The following is an 18032-nucleotide window of genomic DNA, read 5'->3' as shown; positions in this document are numbered from 1 at the left end:
CACAGACACCAATGCAAGGACCTCCTCCCCCCCTCCCCCCAACAAAAGAAATCCCAAAATATACAAAAAAATATATATTGTTTTAGGTAGATCTGTATTATTTTAAAGAGCTTTCCACTTTGCCTGCCCCTCAGAAAAAAAAAAAACATTTTCCCCCTTCACAGGTCATTGCTAAAGAAAATAATTTGGCCCTATGCCTATTTTTCTGGCTTTGTTGAGTTTAGGTCAAAGCCTTATAATAATATTTCCTTGTACTTTAAAAAAAAAAGTTGTTATTAATACAAAGGAGATGCTGTGCCAGGTGATAACCTAAATGCTTTTAAATTATAGGCTTTTGACACTATACAAGTTAATAGCCATACAGCACTGTTTGCACTGTTAACTTTAATTTGGAATTGATCATATCTCCATATGGCCAAGTAGTAGATAATGTTAGTATATCTTTTCTCTTTATCTGGTAGGCGTAATAGATTTAGCCTTCAGAAGAGGGAAATCCAGCTTTTGTTTAATTTAGCTAGTTGCATTTTCCAGTCAGTAAAATTTGACTAAAGAATTAACAACAACCACCATTTCCCTATGGTCCCTGCTTGTGCTCTGTGAAGCCATTAACCTTTTGAGATGTAGTATATTTCATCCTAGTATACATTTGCCTGGATTTTATCAGAGAGTTGGCTTGTTTGTTGTTGATCCAAAAAATAAATATTAAGAGTATTCTTAACATTTTACTTCCCCACTCAAACCATTAGCTTCTCAGCTTATTATCTGACTAAGTCACATGTAGAGATGCCAATCCATTATCTTACTCTCACTAGAGTGAGGTTCTTGTGCGGCTTGGTCGTGATCAAAAATACTGAGGAATAAACTATCCTTTGGATTCTGATTCATCTTCTTTGCAGATATGTATAGATATCCCAGACTCTGCTCAAGGCCTAGATTGTGCTCTTTGTCTGGATGCCCAGAAAGGGAGATTGTAGAAGGAAGTTCAGTTCAGCTTTATCTAAACATACCAGCCTAGCCTTTGCCCAGACATGCTTAGAAATGAGAGAGATTATTTCTGAACATTTCTCTGACCTGAACAAAAAAGGGTGGATGAACTGCCATTAATGTTGTCAGCATTGGATCAGGCTCCTAACACAAGGAACAGAAAGGAGGTAAGGAGCAAAGAGTACTGGGACATCATATCTTGTTATGGATATAGCTAGAACCTGCAGTAGGATTCAATAGTGCATGTTCTTGGCCTTTACATAATGCCCCTATAGTCAAGATTCTTTCTTTTTTTTCCCCAGTGGCTTGCAGATTTTCCCCAGCAACAGAATACTGAATATATTATAGAAGACACTAAACTAATCTTATATATATTACAAATGCAGGCCCTCATTCTTAAAGCAGATCCCCTACAGCTAACACTCTCCATCCCCTGCAAACCTGTGAACTGACATGTTGACCCGCCTGTAAACTCAGAGTTTGCCACCCTGCAAGCTCACATGTTGTCAGTGATGTCTGGGGGGCACTACGGAAGTGCAAGTGTTGTGCTTACTGAACAAGGGACAGAATTGAGGTCAATGTTTGCTTTGTACAGGTCTGGTAATATGCCACCTACTATAATCAATAAATTGCTTACCCAAAAGGCAAATCAGGGATTAAAAAAAGAAAACTCTGAAATCTTCAGTAATTCATCATGCACTCTGTTTTTCCAGTACCGATGATATCTATAATTACATTAATCAGACACCATTTCAAATCAGCCTATTAGGTTACAGTTTGTTGGCATGTTAGTAATTACAACCAGTAAAGGGAGGCAGTGTGGGAGGTGACTATTAACTCTGCTTGGTGGTAGGTTGTTAGTAGTCAAACTATTCCTTCATAAGAGATCCCACAAAAAAAAAAAGGAATAGCTGCCTGTATAGGGAAATGCTAAGCCTGGTTTTTTTTCTTTAATCTCTTTCAATTTTAGTAATCTTTAGGAGGAACTTATATCAATAGTAATTAGCATGTTTGCAGACAAAGCAATGTATTTATCTTCAGATTGATGATGTCTGGTTTTTAAAATTTGTTTTTGGCACATAAGCTAGTGTAGTGCACATATGTAATAGATTACTTCATGCCTATGTTTCATTTTTTTTCCCAGATCATTATGCATTTTTTTAAAAAGGTTTACATTCCAAGTATCAGTTCTCCTGCAGAATAAATCTATCCTAGCAAAAAACATGTTTCTACAATACACATACAGTAATCCATAGACTGACATTTTCTTTCTTTGCTTTGCAATGCACCATTGATTGTATCAGTGTGTTGTGTATTTTAATGGTTTTGAAATCCATTCCACAATTTTGGTAGCATTTTTGACTGAAAAAGTGTCTAATTGTGCAGGCTTGTGATATAACTTTTTTTTTTACATTGTGGCTGAGGGAGTCACCATAACTCATACCAAAATCAATGTAAACTCATTTTTCTCCTTGCCCTATTCTCTTGCTTCAATATATTAGAACACAGGCACATTCTCAAAGACCTAATGCAATAGATCTGTGCCAGACCTAGAGCAACCCACAATCTTAAATATCAGGCTTGCTCCGTTATGGGAGTTACTTGATATGCTCCACATCCTGTTAATGTTTACTCCTTTTAATTAAGTTGGTTTTCCTGATGTTACACTTAGCCTTCCAATTACAATTACAGCTGCATGAAATGTCAGCAGGTGTGTGCTTAGGGCAGTAATCTAGCTGCAGATTTTTTTTTTCATTTGATCTCAAAGCAGTGTGGTGGGAGGAGGGGAAGAAGACATTGTATAAGAGCTTACATAATTCCAGACACATTATATGATTGGCACTGTATAAAAACATGTGCCTGGATGCAGAACATATACCTGGTCACTGATTTTAGTTGCAAGTGATGACAGATAGGTCTCTCAGGTGCATTCTCAGTTCAGCTCAAGAGCATGAGGGGAGAGTGTGGATCTTGAACAGTAATTATCAAGTACTGAACACTGCATGGGGCAGTCTTTACTTTAAAAGAAAAGGAAAGAAAAAGAAAACTAGGGATTTCTATCATAATGATTCAAAATACTGCAGTGATGCTAATGTAAGCTTTAACATTCTGGGCCACTATAGAGTGTGACAATGTGTGTGTGTTTAAATAAGGGATAGTGGCCAAATTCACCAAAGAAGTTAGATATTGCAATGCTGAGTGTTATAGTACCTAATCATTAGATATTCTGTGGCCATTGAAATCCTCAGTCCTGAGCTAGGTTCCAAGCTCCCTATACAATCCATGAGGAGAGTTAGGTACTGTGGGCTATGGCAAGTTGAACAAGAAGTGGCCTGAGAGAGCCTGTGGAAGATCCTGAGGAGAGGAGTAGGGCCAAGTTAATTGGGCACCTCACTTTGCTCTGGTTTCACAGCTGTGAACTATTTGATGGAGTTTGGCATCTCAGTCAGGCCAGCCTTTTCTCACAAGATTTTTGAGAAGAGAAAAAGTGACCCAGGTCATTGGTGTCCCCACCTAACTGATGGGCTACCTGATCACAATTCCCACTGTTTGATTTTGGAGCAGGGACTGGAGGCCAGGTCTCCTATACCTAAGGAGAGTGCCTTAAACACCAGGTCATTGGCCACTCAGGGTGGAGGAGTTTCTCCTTGGGGAGGCTCTTTAATGATTAATGAATAATTAAATAATCACTGGAGTACAAGATTGTCTTGCATTCTGAGTAAATTCCCCAAACCACAGTGCTGCAGAGTGTCTTTTTCACTTTCTACAAGCTAGACAGCCAGGATAATGCCCTATCTAATTGCGGACCTGAATGAGGGCTCCAAACAGCCCGGCAGCATTAGCCGTGAATTGCCTTTGTATTTTATCATTGGGAAAAACTTAAGCACGTAGAGACTTGTAGGTGCCCCTAGGGTTAGGTGGCACCTAAACTGGGGTTTAGAGAATCTCAACATCAGCTATATGTTAGACTTGAGTACCTAAATCCCTTTGTGGATTAGCTCCACGCCTATTGCTGGGGTGCATAGAAGCAAATTACTGTGCATTCCTTTTCTTTAGCAGGGGAGTAGACAGCAATTTGAAACCTAGGCACCCATTGCCCCCCTGCCTTACATAGCACGTCTGCCTTGGAAGTTTATGAGCCTATCAGAGTCAATATGATCACTAACCCAGTGGGTGCAGCATAAGATAGAGAGCTAGTAGTGTATTAATAAGAGGCCTGGTGATTAGCAAAGTCTGTGTTCCAGTCACTGTAAGAGATTTACCCTTCTATCTCCAAGAAATTTAAAAACTGTCATAGTATGGAGAATGTATGCCTGCCTGTGCCAGAGCTTTAAATTAGCATGTTTCTCTGCTCTGTTCTGCTAAGTACAGGTCTGCAGCTGAGGCTGAGAAATAGCTGTGAATATATTTAAAGGGCAAAATGCTATCTCTTCCTCCAAGGATGGGCTAGACCCAAATCGTAACAGAACTGGTTTGGTTCTGCTGCAGCAGGGAGTACATATACTTGTGCAGGCTGCAGGAAAGTTACACAGTGGGATTTGGCACCTCCTATGGGGAAGGAGAAACACTTTACATTGGCTTTCTTCAGAGACCTGAGAAGAGGGAGTTGCAGCCTACCCAGACTTCAATGTTGCTGTGGATTTGTAGACTCCCTTGTGGATAGTAATAACCATGGAGCAGCTGTACAAATCCCTCCTGCTCAATTGAGGGAGTATTCCTACCCTCTATACATTGTGTAGGCCCCTGTGCAAGGGCAGTGTGATTGGGCTGCTCATAAGAACCCAGCGTTCATCCCTATGTCATTTTTCACATTTGCATGAAGGACAAGAGCTCAGACGTTTTTTCTCATTGCAAAGAATTTTAGTCGTGTCAGAAGCTTAATTTGAACTATACTGGTTATATGTATATATACCTGTCTCTTGTTGCTGCACAGTAGGATAATTAACTTGGAATTTCTCCTCTTTCTTATTACATCCTCCTGCTTTCCCCAGTTAAATGCTGGCTGACTTATCAAGTGCTTGGATAAGTGCATCTCCATTGCTGTCCCAGGTGCTGTAGCTGGTGTTTTGCTTTGAAACTACTGGTGTTCCACAGAAGTCACACTTGCATTCAGCAGTGAAGCAATTATATTCATTATACATAATGACAGTTGCTGAAATCTGGGCTCCATTTTTCCTAGGCAGTGTTTTCACATATAATAAAAGAGAGCCTCTGTCTCAAAGAGCTTGTCAGTGAAATTAAAACAAGAAGGAAAGACAGGCAGGAAGAAGTGATTTGTCCAAGGTCAAACAGTAGATCAGTGGCGGAGCTGAGATTGGAACATAAATATCTTGATGTCTAGTTCAGCGCCTTTTTCACTGGATCATTCAAAGGTGCCTGACTCATGATATTTATATACGTATATGCCAAATTTGGACACCAGGGGTTTGAGTTTTTCAGAGGTGCTGATCACTTACTACCCCTATGGACTTCAGATGAAGTGGTGGGTGCTTAGCACCTCTGAAAAACAGACTATATGTTCACACAATACCCCTGAAATGCAGCTAACTCTGAAGTTGAGGGTTGTGAGCAGCTGGAGTCTAATACACGACATAGCTGTTCAGGGACTTTGCCCCTGGCCATCCTGGCCCTGCTCTGATGAAGTGGGAGCAGAGGGCCTTGATGTTAAGGCATCAAACAATTTCAGCCCCAGTTCTCAGTCAGGCAAAATTCCCATTGATTTTTGGGTTTGGACTCTGTTTCCGTTTTCAGAAGCATGCCTGGTAATTTTGTGTTTTCAGCAGACTGCCCAAGCAGAACAAAGTCCCTGGCATAAGCTCTTCCCAGTCCTTGAAGAGATTTCCCTTCTGTTTGACTAAGTTCCTTCCTAATGCCTTTGATACCCTGGGACTTCACATACTTACAAGTTCAATCTACACTTTGCTTCAAAGAATACTTACTGTGACAGCAGCATACACACAGTAATACTCAGGACCATCCTAAAATGAATCAAGCAGTAATGGAATAAACTTGTATTTCAGTTATCCATGACTATGCTTATGTGCAAGGATCTGGGTTTTGTTTCCTGTGGAAAAACATGGGAAAATGTGGATTTTCCCCTTTAAAGGAGAAAAATTAAGATTTTTCCCTTTGAATCAGGAAACCACAGGTTTCCCCTTTTGCAGACGGCTCTCTACTGATGGGCAGAGTTTCAGCCTTCAAAGAGCTGCTTGCAAAAAGGGCATGAAACCCTAAACCCTGTCCAGAAGGGGAGGGGATGGGGCAGGTCCTGAGAATCTGAGACCCACCAGGGCTGGCTCAGAATCACTTTGCCTCCTGCAACCTTTGGGGTAAATAGGGCCTGGAGGGCTGGAGCCTGGGGGTGGGGGTGGCTGGGTAGGGTAGGGGGCTGTTGTTCAGGAGTGAGCAGCACCAGTGTGACCAAGGTGGGGCAGGGGGCTGTGGGTCTGGAGTGAAGGGCACCAGCAGGGTTGGGGGTGGGGTAGGGGGCTGGGAGTGAGGGGCACTGGCAGGGCTGGGAGTGGCCAGGGGGCTGCAGGTTAGGAGTGAGAACTACCATCATATTGGGACTGCTCAGTGCCACAAAGCAGCAGGGAGGATAGCCACAGCTGGACCTGCATTCTGGTGAGTGAAAGAGGCAAGAGAAACTCTGATTTTTTTCATGGTAAACCAAAATCAAATGTGAAAATAATATAGGTATTTAGAACTTATGTTTTTATAATGATTGAGGCTCCCTAATTGCCTTAAAATTGTAAATATATTAATAAAACAACGTGTTCAACTGATGTGTGTGTGTGTATTTATGTATATAGTGGCATTTTATATTAATCATGGAAAACACAGATTTAGGGGGGGTTTATCAGAGTTTGGGATTTTTAACAGAGAAAACTAGGATCCCTCCTCATGAGTTGAGAGCTCCCTAAAATAATGCCTTCCTGTTCATATCCTTAAGGCCTACTACTGTTTGACACTACCTTTATACTACTGTAATTCCATTGTGTTCAGTGGACTTGCCCTAATTTACAGTCGAGTCAGATCACAGTCAGACTCATAGGAAACAGCCACACATGCAGGCATGTGCACTTGCAGCCATTTGAATAGAAGTGGTGCAAATCTGAGCAGGGGCTTTTTGCCTCAGCGCATGTGCCCGGACATGCACTTTGGTGTAGTGCAAGTTGTGCCACTTGGTGCAAAATAACCCTGTCTGGCTTCTCCTGGATCTGCAGTCAGGGGGAGCTAGAGATCAGGGCCAGCACCTGTGCTGGCCCCAAAAGTGTAAAAAGCTGCCCTGTCCTGGCCCCATAAGTACAAAAAGCTGCCCTGGGAAGTTGCTCAGAACTGCTCTGTCTCAGGAGCTTCTGGGCCCCAGCCAATTGGTACCTGAGGACACTACCCCTTGTGCCAGCTGGACTGCTGAAGCAGCCCTGAGAGTTCCCTGCACCCTCTACCCCATGGGTGGGCAAAATGTGGCCTGCTAGGCCATTCTATCTGGCCCACGGGGCCCCTAACATTTTTTGAAAATAATATTTATCTGCCCTGGGCTGCCTGTCATGCGGCCCTCGATGGCTTGCCAAAACTCAGTAAGCGGTCCTCTGCCCAAAATAATTGCCCGCCCCTGCTCTACCCACTGCAGAGTCTGGCAGTGGGGGCTGCTGCCTGGCTGTGAGCTGCTGTGCACCTGCCAGACCTGGATGAGGACTGCACAGCCAGTAGAGGCATCTGCCCCTCTGGGCCAGCTGCCAGTGGGCTGCAGAGTTGGCCTTTGTGCGGCACTACTGCCATGTGTGGCCCTGCCTGGCCATCTGGGCAGCTATCGCCTGGAAGATGTTCCGGGTGTGGTGGCCTGCTTTGAACTGTCAAAGCATGTCTTCCTGGCCAACTCCAGCTGGGTCCAAGGTGCCAGCTCTGAGCAGGCACCTCTGCCTGGGTCCTGCCACTTGCTTCCTAGCAGGAATTCTGGTGTACCCTATTTGAAAACTGAAAAATCCCTGATAAAAAAAATCCCAAAGTCACTCTGTAAAATACCCCCAAGTCCATGTTCCTCCATAATTAAAACAAAAGACTACTATATTTATAGAGAGAGAGAGAGAGGGGCCTCGTAGCAGAGCCTCCCCTCACAACAGGGGGCAGCGGGGACTGGCCCCTGCTGCCTGGCACCTGCACTGCCACTGCCCCATTATGCGGATGCGGCCGGAGTCGGCAGGGCACGCTGGGGCCACTGTGGCTGTCACTGATGGCCCAGCACCACTCAGCCCGAGTAGCCCCATCTGCCAGCTGTCCGACAGCATGCGGAGTTTTGAGACGCTGCAAGAGGCACGTGCCTGCTTGTCTGAACACCCCCCTAATGTTTATCAGCTCAACCTGTTATATTTGCAGTCTCTAATATTGATGGGTTGGGGAGGAATTGACTTGCTTTATTGCTTGATTTATTTATTTATTTATTTATTAGTCAACAAAGTGACAACTTAGCAAGTCAGAGTTGTAGGCACACTAGCAAAAAGCAAAGCAGCAGAGAGGTCAAGGAGCACAGGGTAAGAGGTAGAAAGCAGAGCAGTAGATCAGGTTAGAGGAAGAGGCTCAAAGTAGTGCTTGGGTAGGGTGCAGGGCTAATTTGTGGCATGCCTACCAAAAAGGATGACCTAATAGGAAAATCCTTTGCTACCTTGCCTCTCTCTTAATCTCATCCCACTGCTACTTCTCACCTTCCCTTTCCCTTCCCTTTACTTACCATTGGAATGCAGCCATCTTAGAGGTAAAATTTAGCATAGTGTTGTCTATGCTGGAAAGCCTTTCCTGATGATTTGTTAACCTTCCTGGTGTGGTGAGAGCTTAAACCAACAACAGGAGTTTTTTGCTGGCATGACTTTTATCAATTCCCAAAACAAACTAAACTATAGCTGTATAAGGGTGTTTGTCTTTTTGAATAACTGTATTATACTAAGGTTTTTTTCCGAAGAGCTGTTGACAATGGGTGCGATTTGTTTTGTTTTGTTTGGTTTTGTTTTGTTTTGTTTTGGGGGGGGGGGGTTGCAGTTTTTTGTTTTGTTTTAAACACACCTAATTTTACAGACAAACAGCTTCCATGTTGACAAGACCTCTCCACTCATTGGACAATGGTTTAGAGAGGGAAGTAAGAGGAATTGTACCCCATTGGAAATTGATGTGGAAGATAGCAGCAGTTGGATTATCAGTATTGACTGGGGGCAAAAGATAGGGTTAAGTCATGGCAGACCACCCATGTATTTTGGGGGGGAGGTGGTTGCAGTTTTTTGTTTTGTTTTAAACACACCTAATTTTACAGACAAACAGCTTCCATGTTGACAAGACCTCTCCACTCATTGGACAATGGTTTAGAGAGGGAAGTAAGAGGAATTGTACCCCATTGGAAATTGATGTGGAAGATAGCAGCAGTTGGATTATCAGTATTGACTGGGGGCAAAAGATAGGGTTAAGTCATGGCAGACCACCCATGTATTGAGAAACACGGGAAATACTAATGGTTAGGATATTACTTCATCTTCCATCACCCTTCTATCAGTGCTGATCAAACAGGTATTTTTAAATAGTTGTGGCCAGTTGTCTCACAAGTGGCACATTCAAGTATAAATGGAAAATGCTTCTGACTGGTTGTTTCATTGGACAAATATCTTCCAAGTAATATGGAACATGGGCTGTGTATGGGAGATGGGATCATGTCTTGTGTGGTATCTTTGTGCTTTGTATGTCATTAAGAAATGAAACTTGCCTTAATCCTTTAGGCAAGAACCTTTTATAGGTCAAAATAACAGGCCAGGACCTGAGATATCATCTACTACAGGGCCTGTGCTGCTGCACACCTTTGTAGTTTTCTTGTATGCCCACAAAATGAGTAGTTGAACAGCTAGACACTATAATTTATCCCACACAGCACTGTGAGTGTAAAACTGCACCCGCTATATTACTGAACATGTTGAAGCCTGGTTTAAAAGTGTAACAGTTACCTAATAAATTTTCTGACAGTGCAGTGACCGAGAATTGAACGTGCCCATGTCTCTCTTGCTTCTACCTCCAGCATACTTCATGCAGCTTTGTTTTCAGTAGGTGTTTTGTGGCTCTGATGTTTGGAAGGGATCTGTTATCAAAAATTTGTTTAGCCTTTAGAGTGTCACAGCCCATCTTTGATCAGGACTTTTGCAAACTCAGATATGGAATTAGGGTACAGCTACAATTCACTTTAAAGAGTTGTTCTTTTTAACAGAAAAGATATAGTTACAAGTCCCTTAGTTATCACCACCTAGGTCAGAACAGAGGCAAGAAACAGATCTGTAACCTGACTTTTCAGTGTTCACATCCAGGGACAGATCCAGAGGATGTACACTGGTGTGCTTGTACACTGCCACCTCCCCCTCCCCCCCTTTGATTCCTGTTCCACCCAAAGTTTAAAACCAGCTGCCTGGCAGTGGCAGGCTCATTTCTAGTGAGGCAGTACTGAGGGAGTTAGTTAGCTTCATGGCTTATAGTAATCTGCCTGATCCCTTCTCAACTTCATTCCACAGGTGTCAGCGACCCTCTTTTCTTTTTAATGGTGTTGATGTTCCACCAGTCAAGTTATCCTTTGTTCTGCAATTCTGCTGTCTGTTAGCTACTCCTGGTAATGCAGTTCCTATTTCATAGCTCTGTAGATTTGTTCTTCACTCATTACAATGAAGTTATATTTGAGTAATACAACCCTGGCCCCCTCGGGTTATTAGTATAGCTTCTGGTTTATTTTGAACTGGAGAAAAGTGTTATGTGATATTTTTTTTTTTTTTTTTATACGTCACCACCTGCACCCCTCCCGCTTTTAAATTCCTAGATCTGCCCATGTTCATAACCCAAAAACACAAGAAATACATGCTTATTCTACTGCCTATATAACTATCCATGACCACACCATATAGATCCTCAACTATACCAGCAGGTGAAATTCAGGAGTAAAACAGGTCTTTTTGAATTTCCAGAGTTCTCCAAATTTTACTCCAGTCTATAATGTATGGATGGCTCGTTCTCATATTCTTATAAATTTGTTATCTCTTTCCCTTACCATCATGTAACACTGCCTGCCACCTTCCTGGTTTCTTTTTACCTTGGTTTATAGTTTTCATTAACAAGGCAGCTTTATTTCTGTGACTTTTCTAAGAAACCATGATGTAAATATATTTTTCATAACAAAAATATCCTTAATACATTTGGTTATATTACTTGCTACTAATAGTTTTAAGCTAAAGCTATGATGTAGTATATGTGGATCATCTATTTTAAGGCATTCTTTTAAAATTGCTTCTTTCAGGCTTTTTGCTCCGTTTTTTATTTGATTTGGCCAGAGTTATTAATTGCCTCCTTTCCTTTACAGGCTAGTTATGTCTACAAAGGATCACTCTGCAGTCACTCAGAAATAGGCTGTTGGGGCCTTCTGCTTGAGCCATACTGCTATAGCTTGTCATAAATCTCTTGGAAATGTCCAAGGCTGGCAATAAGTAATTATATATTTCTGCATTACCATATTCAGTTAACAAGAACATGCTCTTATTCAGTAGAATTCTAACTAGATACATACGATTCGCTTCTTCTCATCAAAAGATACTCCATTGTTACCTGGCACTAATATCAGTGCTTTCCAAAAAAGAATTACCCACACCTGACCTGGCCAGTACTGGTGACCATGACCAACAGATGTAATTCTACTTTTCTACGCTACTGTTAACTGAATATGTGCTGAGTGCTTCAGTCTTTCCAAGCTTATGCATATACTAGCCATAATTTAAGTTTGTGCCATGTTCACAGTCTATTTGCCATTATAGCGTTTTAGTTGCTGACCACTTCACAGCCCGCTGCTGCAGAGGGTGACTTTTAGAGCTCTTGGGATAAATAGTCTGTCTCCCTTTTCTGGCAAGCACAGGGGACACTGGCATAGGAGAGCCCCCTTCCAGTCATATGCATCTCAGATCGTAATTTGTGTCTATGGCCATGAATATGGGAGCTGGGGACAAATCATTGTCGAGAGGATGTGGCTGTGAAGCAGTGTTCCATAGAGGTCAGATCAAAGCTGGCCTTAGGGCAGATGGGGCCATGGGTGAACTTGTCTTTTGGCGACCCCCACTCTGGACCTCAGTGGTGCAGAGGTGGGTGCGCAGGGGTGCAAGACTGGAGCAGGCATTACCCCACCCACGCTACCTGGCCCAGCTTCTCCTGAGCAGCCACCTCAGGGACACCAGCTTCCAAGCTGCAGGCAGACAGCACTGCCTCTGCCCCATGTTGTACCCTGATGAGCTACTGGAGCAGGTTGGACCCAGAGGGCTGCCATGGCAGGGCAGGGATGTATCCTGCTGCCACCTAAGCCTGCCGTAGGGCTGGGGCTGGGGCCGCCTGGGCAGGCAGCAGCTCAAGGAGGACTGGATCAGAGCAGAGTGCTTACTTGCTCCGTGCTTCAGAGGACACAGGGCAGTTCGGGAGCACGGAGCCAAGTGAAGCAGAGCCAGCAACCAGGAAGGGAATGTTTGTACGAGGGAGGAGTGGAAAGTTGGGAGCAAGTCAGGAGGTGGTGGGGCTGGCCTGGCCCAGCCCACCCACCTCCACCCACCTTTTCCTTTACTATGCTGCACTGGGATCTTGGAGTGATGGGAGGTGGGGGTACTGCCCCACATGGCTGAGCCAGGAGTGCATGAGGGGGTCCCATGGGGATGGAAGGTGGCACCTGGGCCATGCCAGCCCCTGCTGGGCTTGACTGGGCACCGCTACTCCTGCCTGGGATGGGGATTGGCTGGGGTGGGGAGGGGAGGGTGGCAGGGTATTTGGCCATGGTGCCCTGGGCTGTTGCCCACATCAGCCATCCCTAAGGCTGGCTCTGGGTCAAGTGAATCCAGACTTTGAACACGTGTAAAACAGTCATTTTTAAAAAAGCTTTTCCATTAGAAGTGAGCCTCAAATGCTTCTTCTGTTCTCAAGTTGCTTCTGCCAAAAAGAAATCAAACTGTCTCTTAAGTGAAGTTCTGACCCTCTACAGCAGTGACTTTGTCAGGGGGCCACAGTATCCTGGAAAGCCTTGAGCTCCTTCAAAGGGTATTGTGGAGTGCCATGCAATGTTAGCACTGTTAGGTGTGGAAATGTAAACCCAGAGATTTCAAATTAGGAATCCATAGTGTTGAAGCCATTCTGATCTGTTGTGGTCTTTCTGAATTTGTTGCAACCAAAGACATCCTCTGTTAGTTTTCCATTGTCAAAAATGAGTGTAAGCTAGGAGCTGGTATTTTCTGAGGGGTGCCTTGCATCTAAAAAAGGTTGAGAACCACTGCTTTACAGAGATAAGTGCCAAAAACTCCATGGGGACCATGAAGGACTTTGCAACAGATGTTTTCATAGAAGGTGTTTGGATATGATGATGGTAGGCATGATATATAGTTCCAAGAGAGATAAAGTCTTTGCTGTTAAATAAAGCCCTCAAGCACATACATAACTTCTGAAACTGGAGAACATTCTTAGCAGTTTTAAATCAGCAGAATATTAAGCACAGGTGTAATTGTTTTACTTCTGTTTGAAATAGGCTTTAGCTACAGGTTCTAAAGCCAACACATAAAATATTATTTATTGTTAAACATGTCAAACCAGGGGCCAGATCTGGCGCCCACAGCCATGTCATCTGGTCTTCAGGCCTCCTAGATAGGTGGGGAATTCACGGACAGGATGAACAGAAGCAGGGCTTACCACCAAAATCCAGAGCCCTTTTGGAGACACGTTTGGTAGCGGAGCAAGCAACGACTGTGTTAACTCCCACAGCTTCCTGCTGTCACTTGCTGTGCCACCAAAGGTGGGTCTGGATCTACCTTGTGAGTAGCCACGTGGTACAAATCCAGCGTGGAGGAGGGAGGGGAGGTTACACCCCTGTTATAAACGATTCCATGAACATATTAGTGCCTCTGTCTTATTTCACTCACTAGTAAATATGACTTGTGCAAATACATTCACTTTGTCATAATAAACATGAGTGTTGGCAGAATATCAGCTTTAGTTTTCATGCTGCGTCCAAATGATAAGAGCAGAAGATTAGCTAGCCTTCTGTAGGATGTTAATAGGAGGATGGATGAATGCAGCATTCATTTTTCACAGTGTTTTTGGCAGGGCAGTCAAGTGATGGAAAATTCAAATGCTTGTACATGCAACATTTGTCCTGTTGATTTCAGGCCTCTCTGTATAATCTTTTTTTCCAAATCAATATTAAGTGGGTAGTCGTTTTTATGAGGAAAAGATGAGAGCTTTTTTGTGGTGCGTTGGCATCTTAAGGGTTCTTTCCTGTCAACATATTTGTATGTTCAGAGAACCCCACCCAGAACAGTTTGTCCTCAAACAAACTGCCTCTGAAAGCTTAACAGTTATTGTGAAATTGAGTTTCCAGCCCAGTGAGTTATAAATTCTTTGTTGCATGATGCCATAGCTTCAGCAGCAGGGGTGGACAGTGCTCCCCTTTTCTTATCTTCCCACCAGCCCCGCACCCCGCAAACCACAAATACTTTGTAACGTGGTGACTACAGCCTTCTGCTCAGAGGTGTGAGATACCAGTTTTAACATCCTTATGCTGCAGAGTGAATCGAATCTAGTAGTATTCCTCTGCCTCATTCCCCCTCTACGCATCCTGAGTAAGTACTCTTACACATTGGCCGTTATATAAGAAGTAGGCCCCGCCATTTCCGTTTCAGCAGATTGGTGGGAAATGTTGCATTTTGTGAAGAACCCATACCTGTTAGCTTACTTGCGCGTGCTATGAGAACGTCTATCAGAGCAAACCTCTCAGGGTTCAGAGAGAGACCTAATTTCTGGATCCTCAGTTAGACATGAGCTAGGTACCTAACTGCTCAGGCCTGTCAAGACTAGATCAGTTTTGAACATACGCAGATGCTTAACTTCACACTAAAAAAAGGAAGGCTCTTATGGAAGTTGGGTATCTCCAAAATTTGGATGGAACTGAGTAGAGGTTTTCAGAATTGCAGTTTTGGTGGTAGGTGCCTCCGTCCTGTCTGCTGTTGTAGGCACCCCAGCTCCTTGTTGATCCAGTCCTTCTGGTTAACATTTCAGATTCCACAGCCTTTCTCAGAATACTATGGGAAATGTCATCAGAAGAATGGTAAAGCATCTCATCGAATCATAGATAAGCAGGGCTGGAAGAGACCTCTAGAGGTCATCTAGCCCTAACTCCCTGCCTGAGGCAGGATCATTCCTATCCAAGCATCATACAGATCCTTGTATAACCCATTACTAAAACTATACTATCAACCCTGTCACACAACCTAACTTACCACAGGTAAAGCAGGGGGGATAACAGTGGTCAGTGCCCTGCCACTACAAGGGTTGTCAAAACGTGCTTGAGCAATCCAAGTAAGAAGCTACTCTACTTGTGGACTAGCAGCTGGTTGAATCTTTACATTTTCTTTCACCAACCAATGTCCTTCTTTTCTCCTTGACTAGAAGCTGAAGCCTATGTGTATTCACCTGCATTTGTAAGTGCAGGCTTGTTAACTAAGAAGTTAACAAATTATTGGGTTTTTTTAAAACATAAAAATGCAAGTGCTCAAGCTGAGTACTTTTCAACGATTTGGAAATTTGCCTGAATTAAAGCCATGTGTGATGCATACTAAAGTAATTGTCCTTAGAAGATCAGTGCAGCTGCTGATGACCTTTTCTCCTTTCATTTAATCTGGATGTGCCAGTCAGGATTTATGTTCCCAGCCAAGGGGCAATTCTGTCAGTTCACCTCAATGCATTGTTATATAGCACACAGTTTCCAAGTTACTGTTGTCCTTCTTCCATCTCTTCTGGCTACTTTTCTTACTCTTGTGGGAAGTGATGCTTATAGCAGAAAGGGTTTGCCTGTTTTGACACGTGCTGGCTTCATCATTAGTGAAATGTAATTTATACTGTCGATAGATGATGCCAAAATATTTTCAGTATTGTTCTTTTCCATATAAAATGTTAATTTGAAATTAATTGGTAGGGGTATGTCTACTAGGTAAATACAGAGGATCCATAGCAGTTGACATTCTCTCTTGAAAAACCTTGGCAGGGAGTCTTACTGTATCCCTTTGTTTGGTCTGTTTGTTATTAAACAAAATTGCATAAACTTAATGATTATTTTTCATGAATCTTTAACATGTTTTTCCCACTTTCTTTGAAGAGAAGTCTGCACAAGAACAAACTCCATCTTTTTCCCATTTTTCTCCCTAAAACACTACACTTTGAGACGCTGAACAACACAGTGAGGTTTCTCTGTAGTTTCCCTGAAAACTGCTAGTTTCTGAAGCTTTAGTGATCCCTGGCCTGCATCTAATGTTAATTCATGCTAGATGGCTTTAAACCTGTCACAGCTACTTGTACTACTTATCTTTGGCATTGAACAAAACCCAGAGTGCTTCACATTCAGTTCCTGTAGTGTTCATTTACTGGAATGCACTACAGTTCTCCTTTCCTCTGCGACCGACCCCATTACATAAAATTAAACACCGTGATCAGTCAACTTAGGTACTTTAAAAGGGGCCTATGTAAAGAGACAGTTTTAAGACTGTGTAACAAGGTTATGAATAGCAATAAGTCTATATAATAATAAGATATTATTGTGAGTCTAAGTCACAATAATATCTTGCAAAATATTCCGAGTTCTTACTCGAGTCAGTTTGACCCTTGCTTGGAGATGGTTGAAAGATTTGGGTATAGATCTGTATCCCTGGTGCATGCAGATAGGTGACTTGAAGGTTTGGGACAGAAATGACGCATAAACCGCTATAAGTGATCAGAAACCAGTTCAAATCTGTAACTCAACAGAAGTTCAGCGCACATAAACTGCTTTCAAAATGGCCAAAACCAGTTTAAAATAAACCTGGATTGATGTAGTAGCAGACTGAACTGATTTAATTTAAATTGGTTTTTTGAACTTCTGTCCTAGATCTCCTCCAGATTCAAGTTAACTCCCTGTCCCCAGCATCCCAGGATGCTTTGCACCTCCCTGAACTGCTTCCCCCACTTTGCAGGGTGGGTGGGCTAGCCTTAGCCAAAGCTGTCTGCTTCAGCCAAGCAGGGAGGCATGCTCTAGCACCTGCATTTTCGGGTCTAAACCTCTGCAGACATGTGGCTGTATTTCCAGAATCAAAAGAGAATGTCTGTTTTTTTGCTTATCTATTCATCTACACAGCTTAGACTAACCTGTGAAGACGTAATTGATTCAGCCTTGCGATTTTTTTGACTGTCTGTACTTAGCCAAAGCACATAGATATAGGTGTGATTTTTTGCACCATTCTAGGTCAGGGAAATCAATAGTGGAACCCCACTGTGACTGGATGGAGAGTCAGAGTTAATATCTATGGTGATACTGATGCTGGCGTCTTTACAGCCCCAAATTAGCAGGGTTGCCAGTCTTCAGCAAGATGCCCATCTGCAGTGTGTGCCACCATGGCAACAGTGTAAGAATTTCCCCTCCAGATTGGTGATGATGTCATAAATAATACTTCTGGCAGCAAGTCTAATTACATCAGAGTCATTGACTTCTCTGTGTCTGTGTTTAGACTCAAAGCTGTCAGTTTACAGTAACTGGATTTGACAGAATTTTTACTACTGAGGTTTTTAGTCTCCCTGTGGTCCCAGATTCTGATATGATGCATTTTTACTTTAAGCAGCAAGCATTTCCAAAATGTCCTTTCTGCTTTATTCCTGTGCAGATGTCGCTCATATGAAGATTGCTGTGGTTCAAGATGCTGCGTCAGAGCTCTGTCGATCCAGCGACTCTGGTATTTCTGGTAAGCTAGAAGTTTTTTTTCTGTACATGGCATCCTATGCTTGGCTTCATTTTAAGAAAACCCTATAAACTGCCACATTTCCTGCCTCCTCCAAGATTGTGTTTTTTAGGTATACATTGAAAAACACCAGTGAAATACTTCGATACAAAAATTCCATTAGTGTTTATCCAATAAACACTGGAAGGATGCTAGAAAAGTTTATTTAATTCTCATTGACTTCCCACTTTCCGAGTGCCATCTTTTCTATATAGGTAG

The 18032-nt window shown here is 43.0% G+C and overlaps 1 protein-coding gene across 1 annotated transcript in view; it reads left to right on the top strand.

The window, feature by feature from the left end:
* VOPP1 (VOPP1, WBP1/VOPP1 family member) overlaps nt 1–18032 on the top strand; it is a 51231-nt gene that overhangs the window by 18911 nt on the left and 14288 nt on the right. Inside the window, exon 3 of the mRNA XM_006022161.3 lies at nt 17700–17777. Coding sequence (XP_006022223.1) covers nt 17700–17777 — 78 coding nt within the window. The remainder of the gene's footprint in view (nt 1–17699; nt 17778–18032) is intronic.

The sequence above is a fragment of the Alligator sinensis genome, unplaced genomic scaffold, assembly GCF_000455745.1.
Source record: "Alligator sinensis unplaced genomic scaffold, ASM45574v1 scaffold213_1, whole genome shotgun sequence".
NCBI classification, from domain to species: Eukaryota; Metazoa; Chordata; order Crocodylia; family Alligatoridae; genus Alligator; species Alligator sinensis.
The sequence above is the reverse complement of the archived record's forward strand: the minus strand, read 5'-3'. Positions and strand labels throughout refer to the sequence as shown.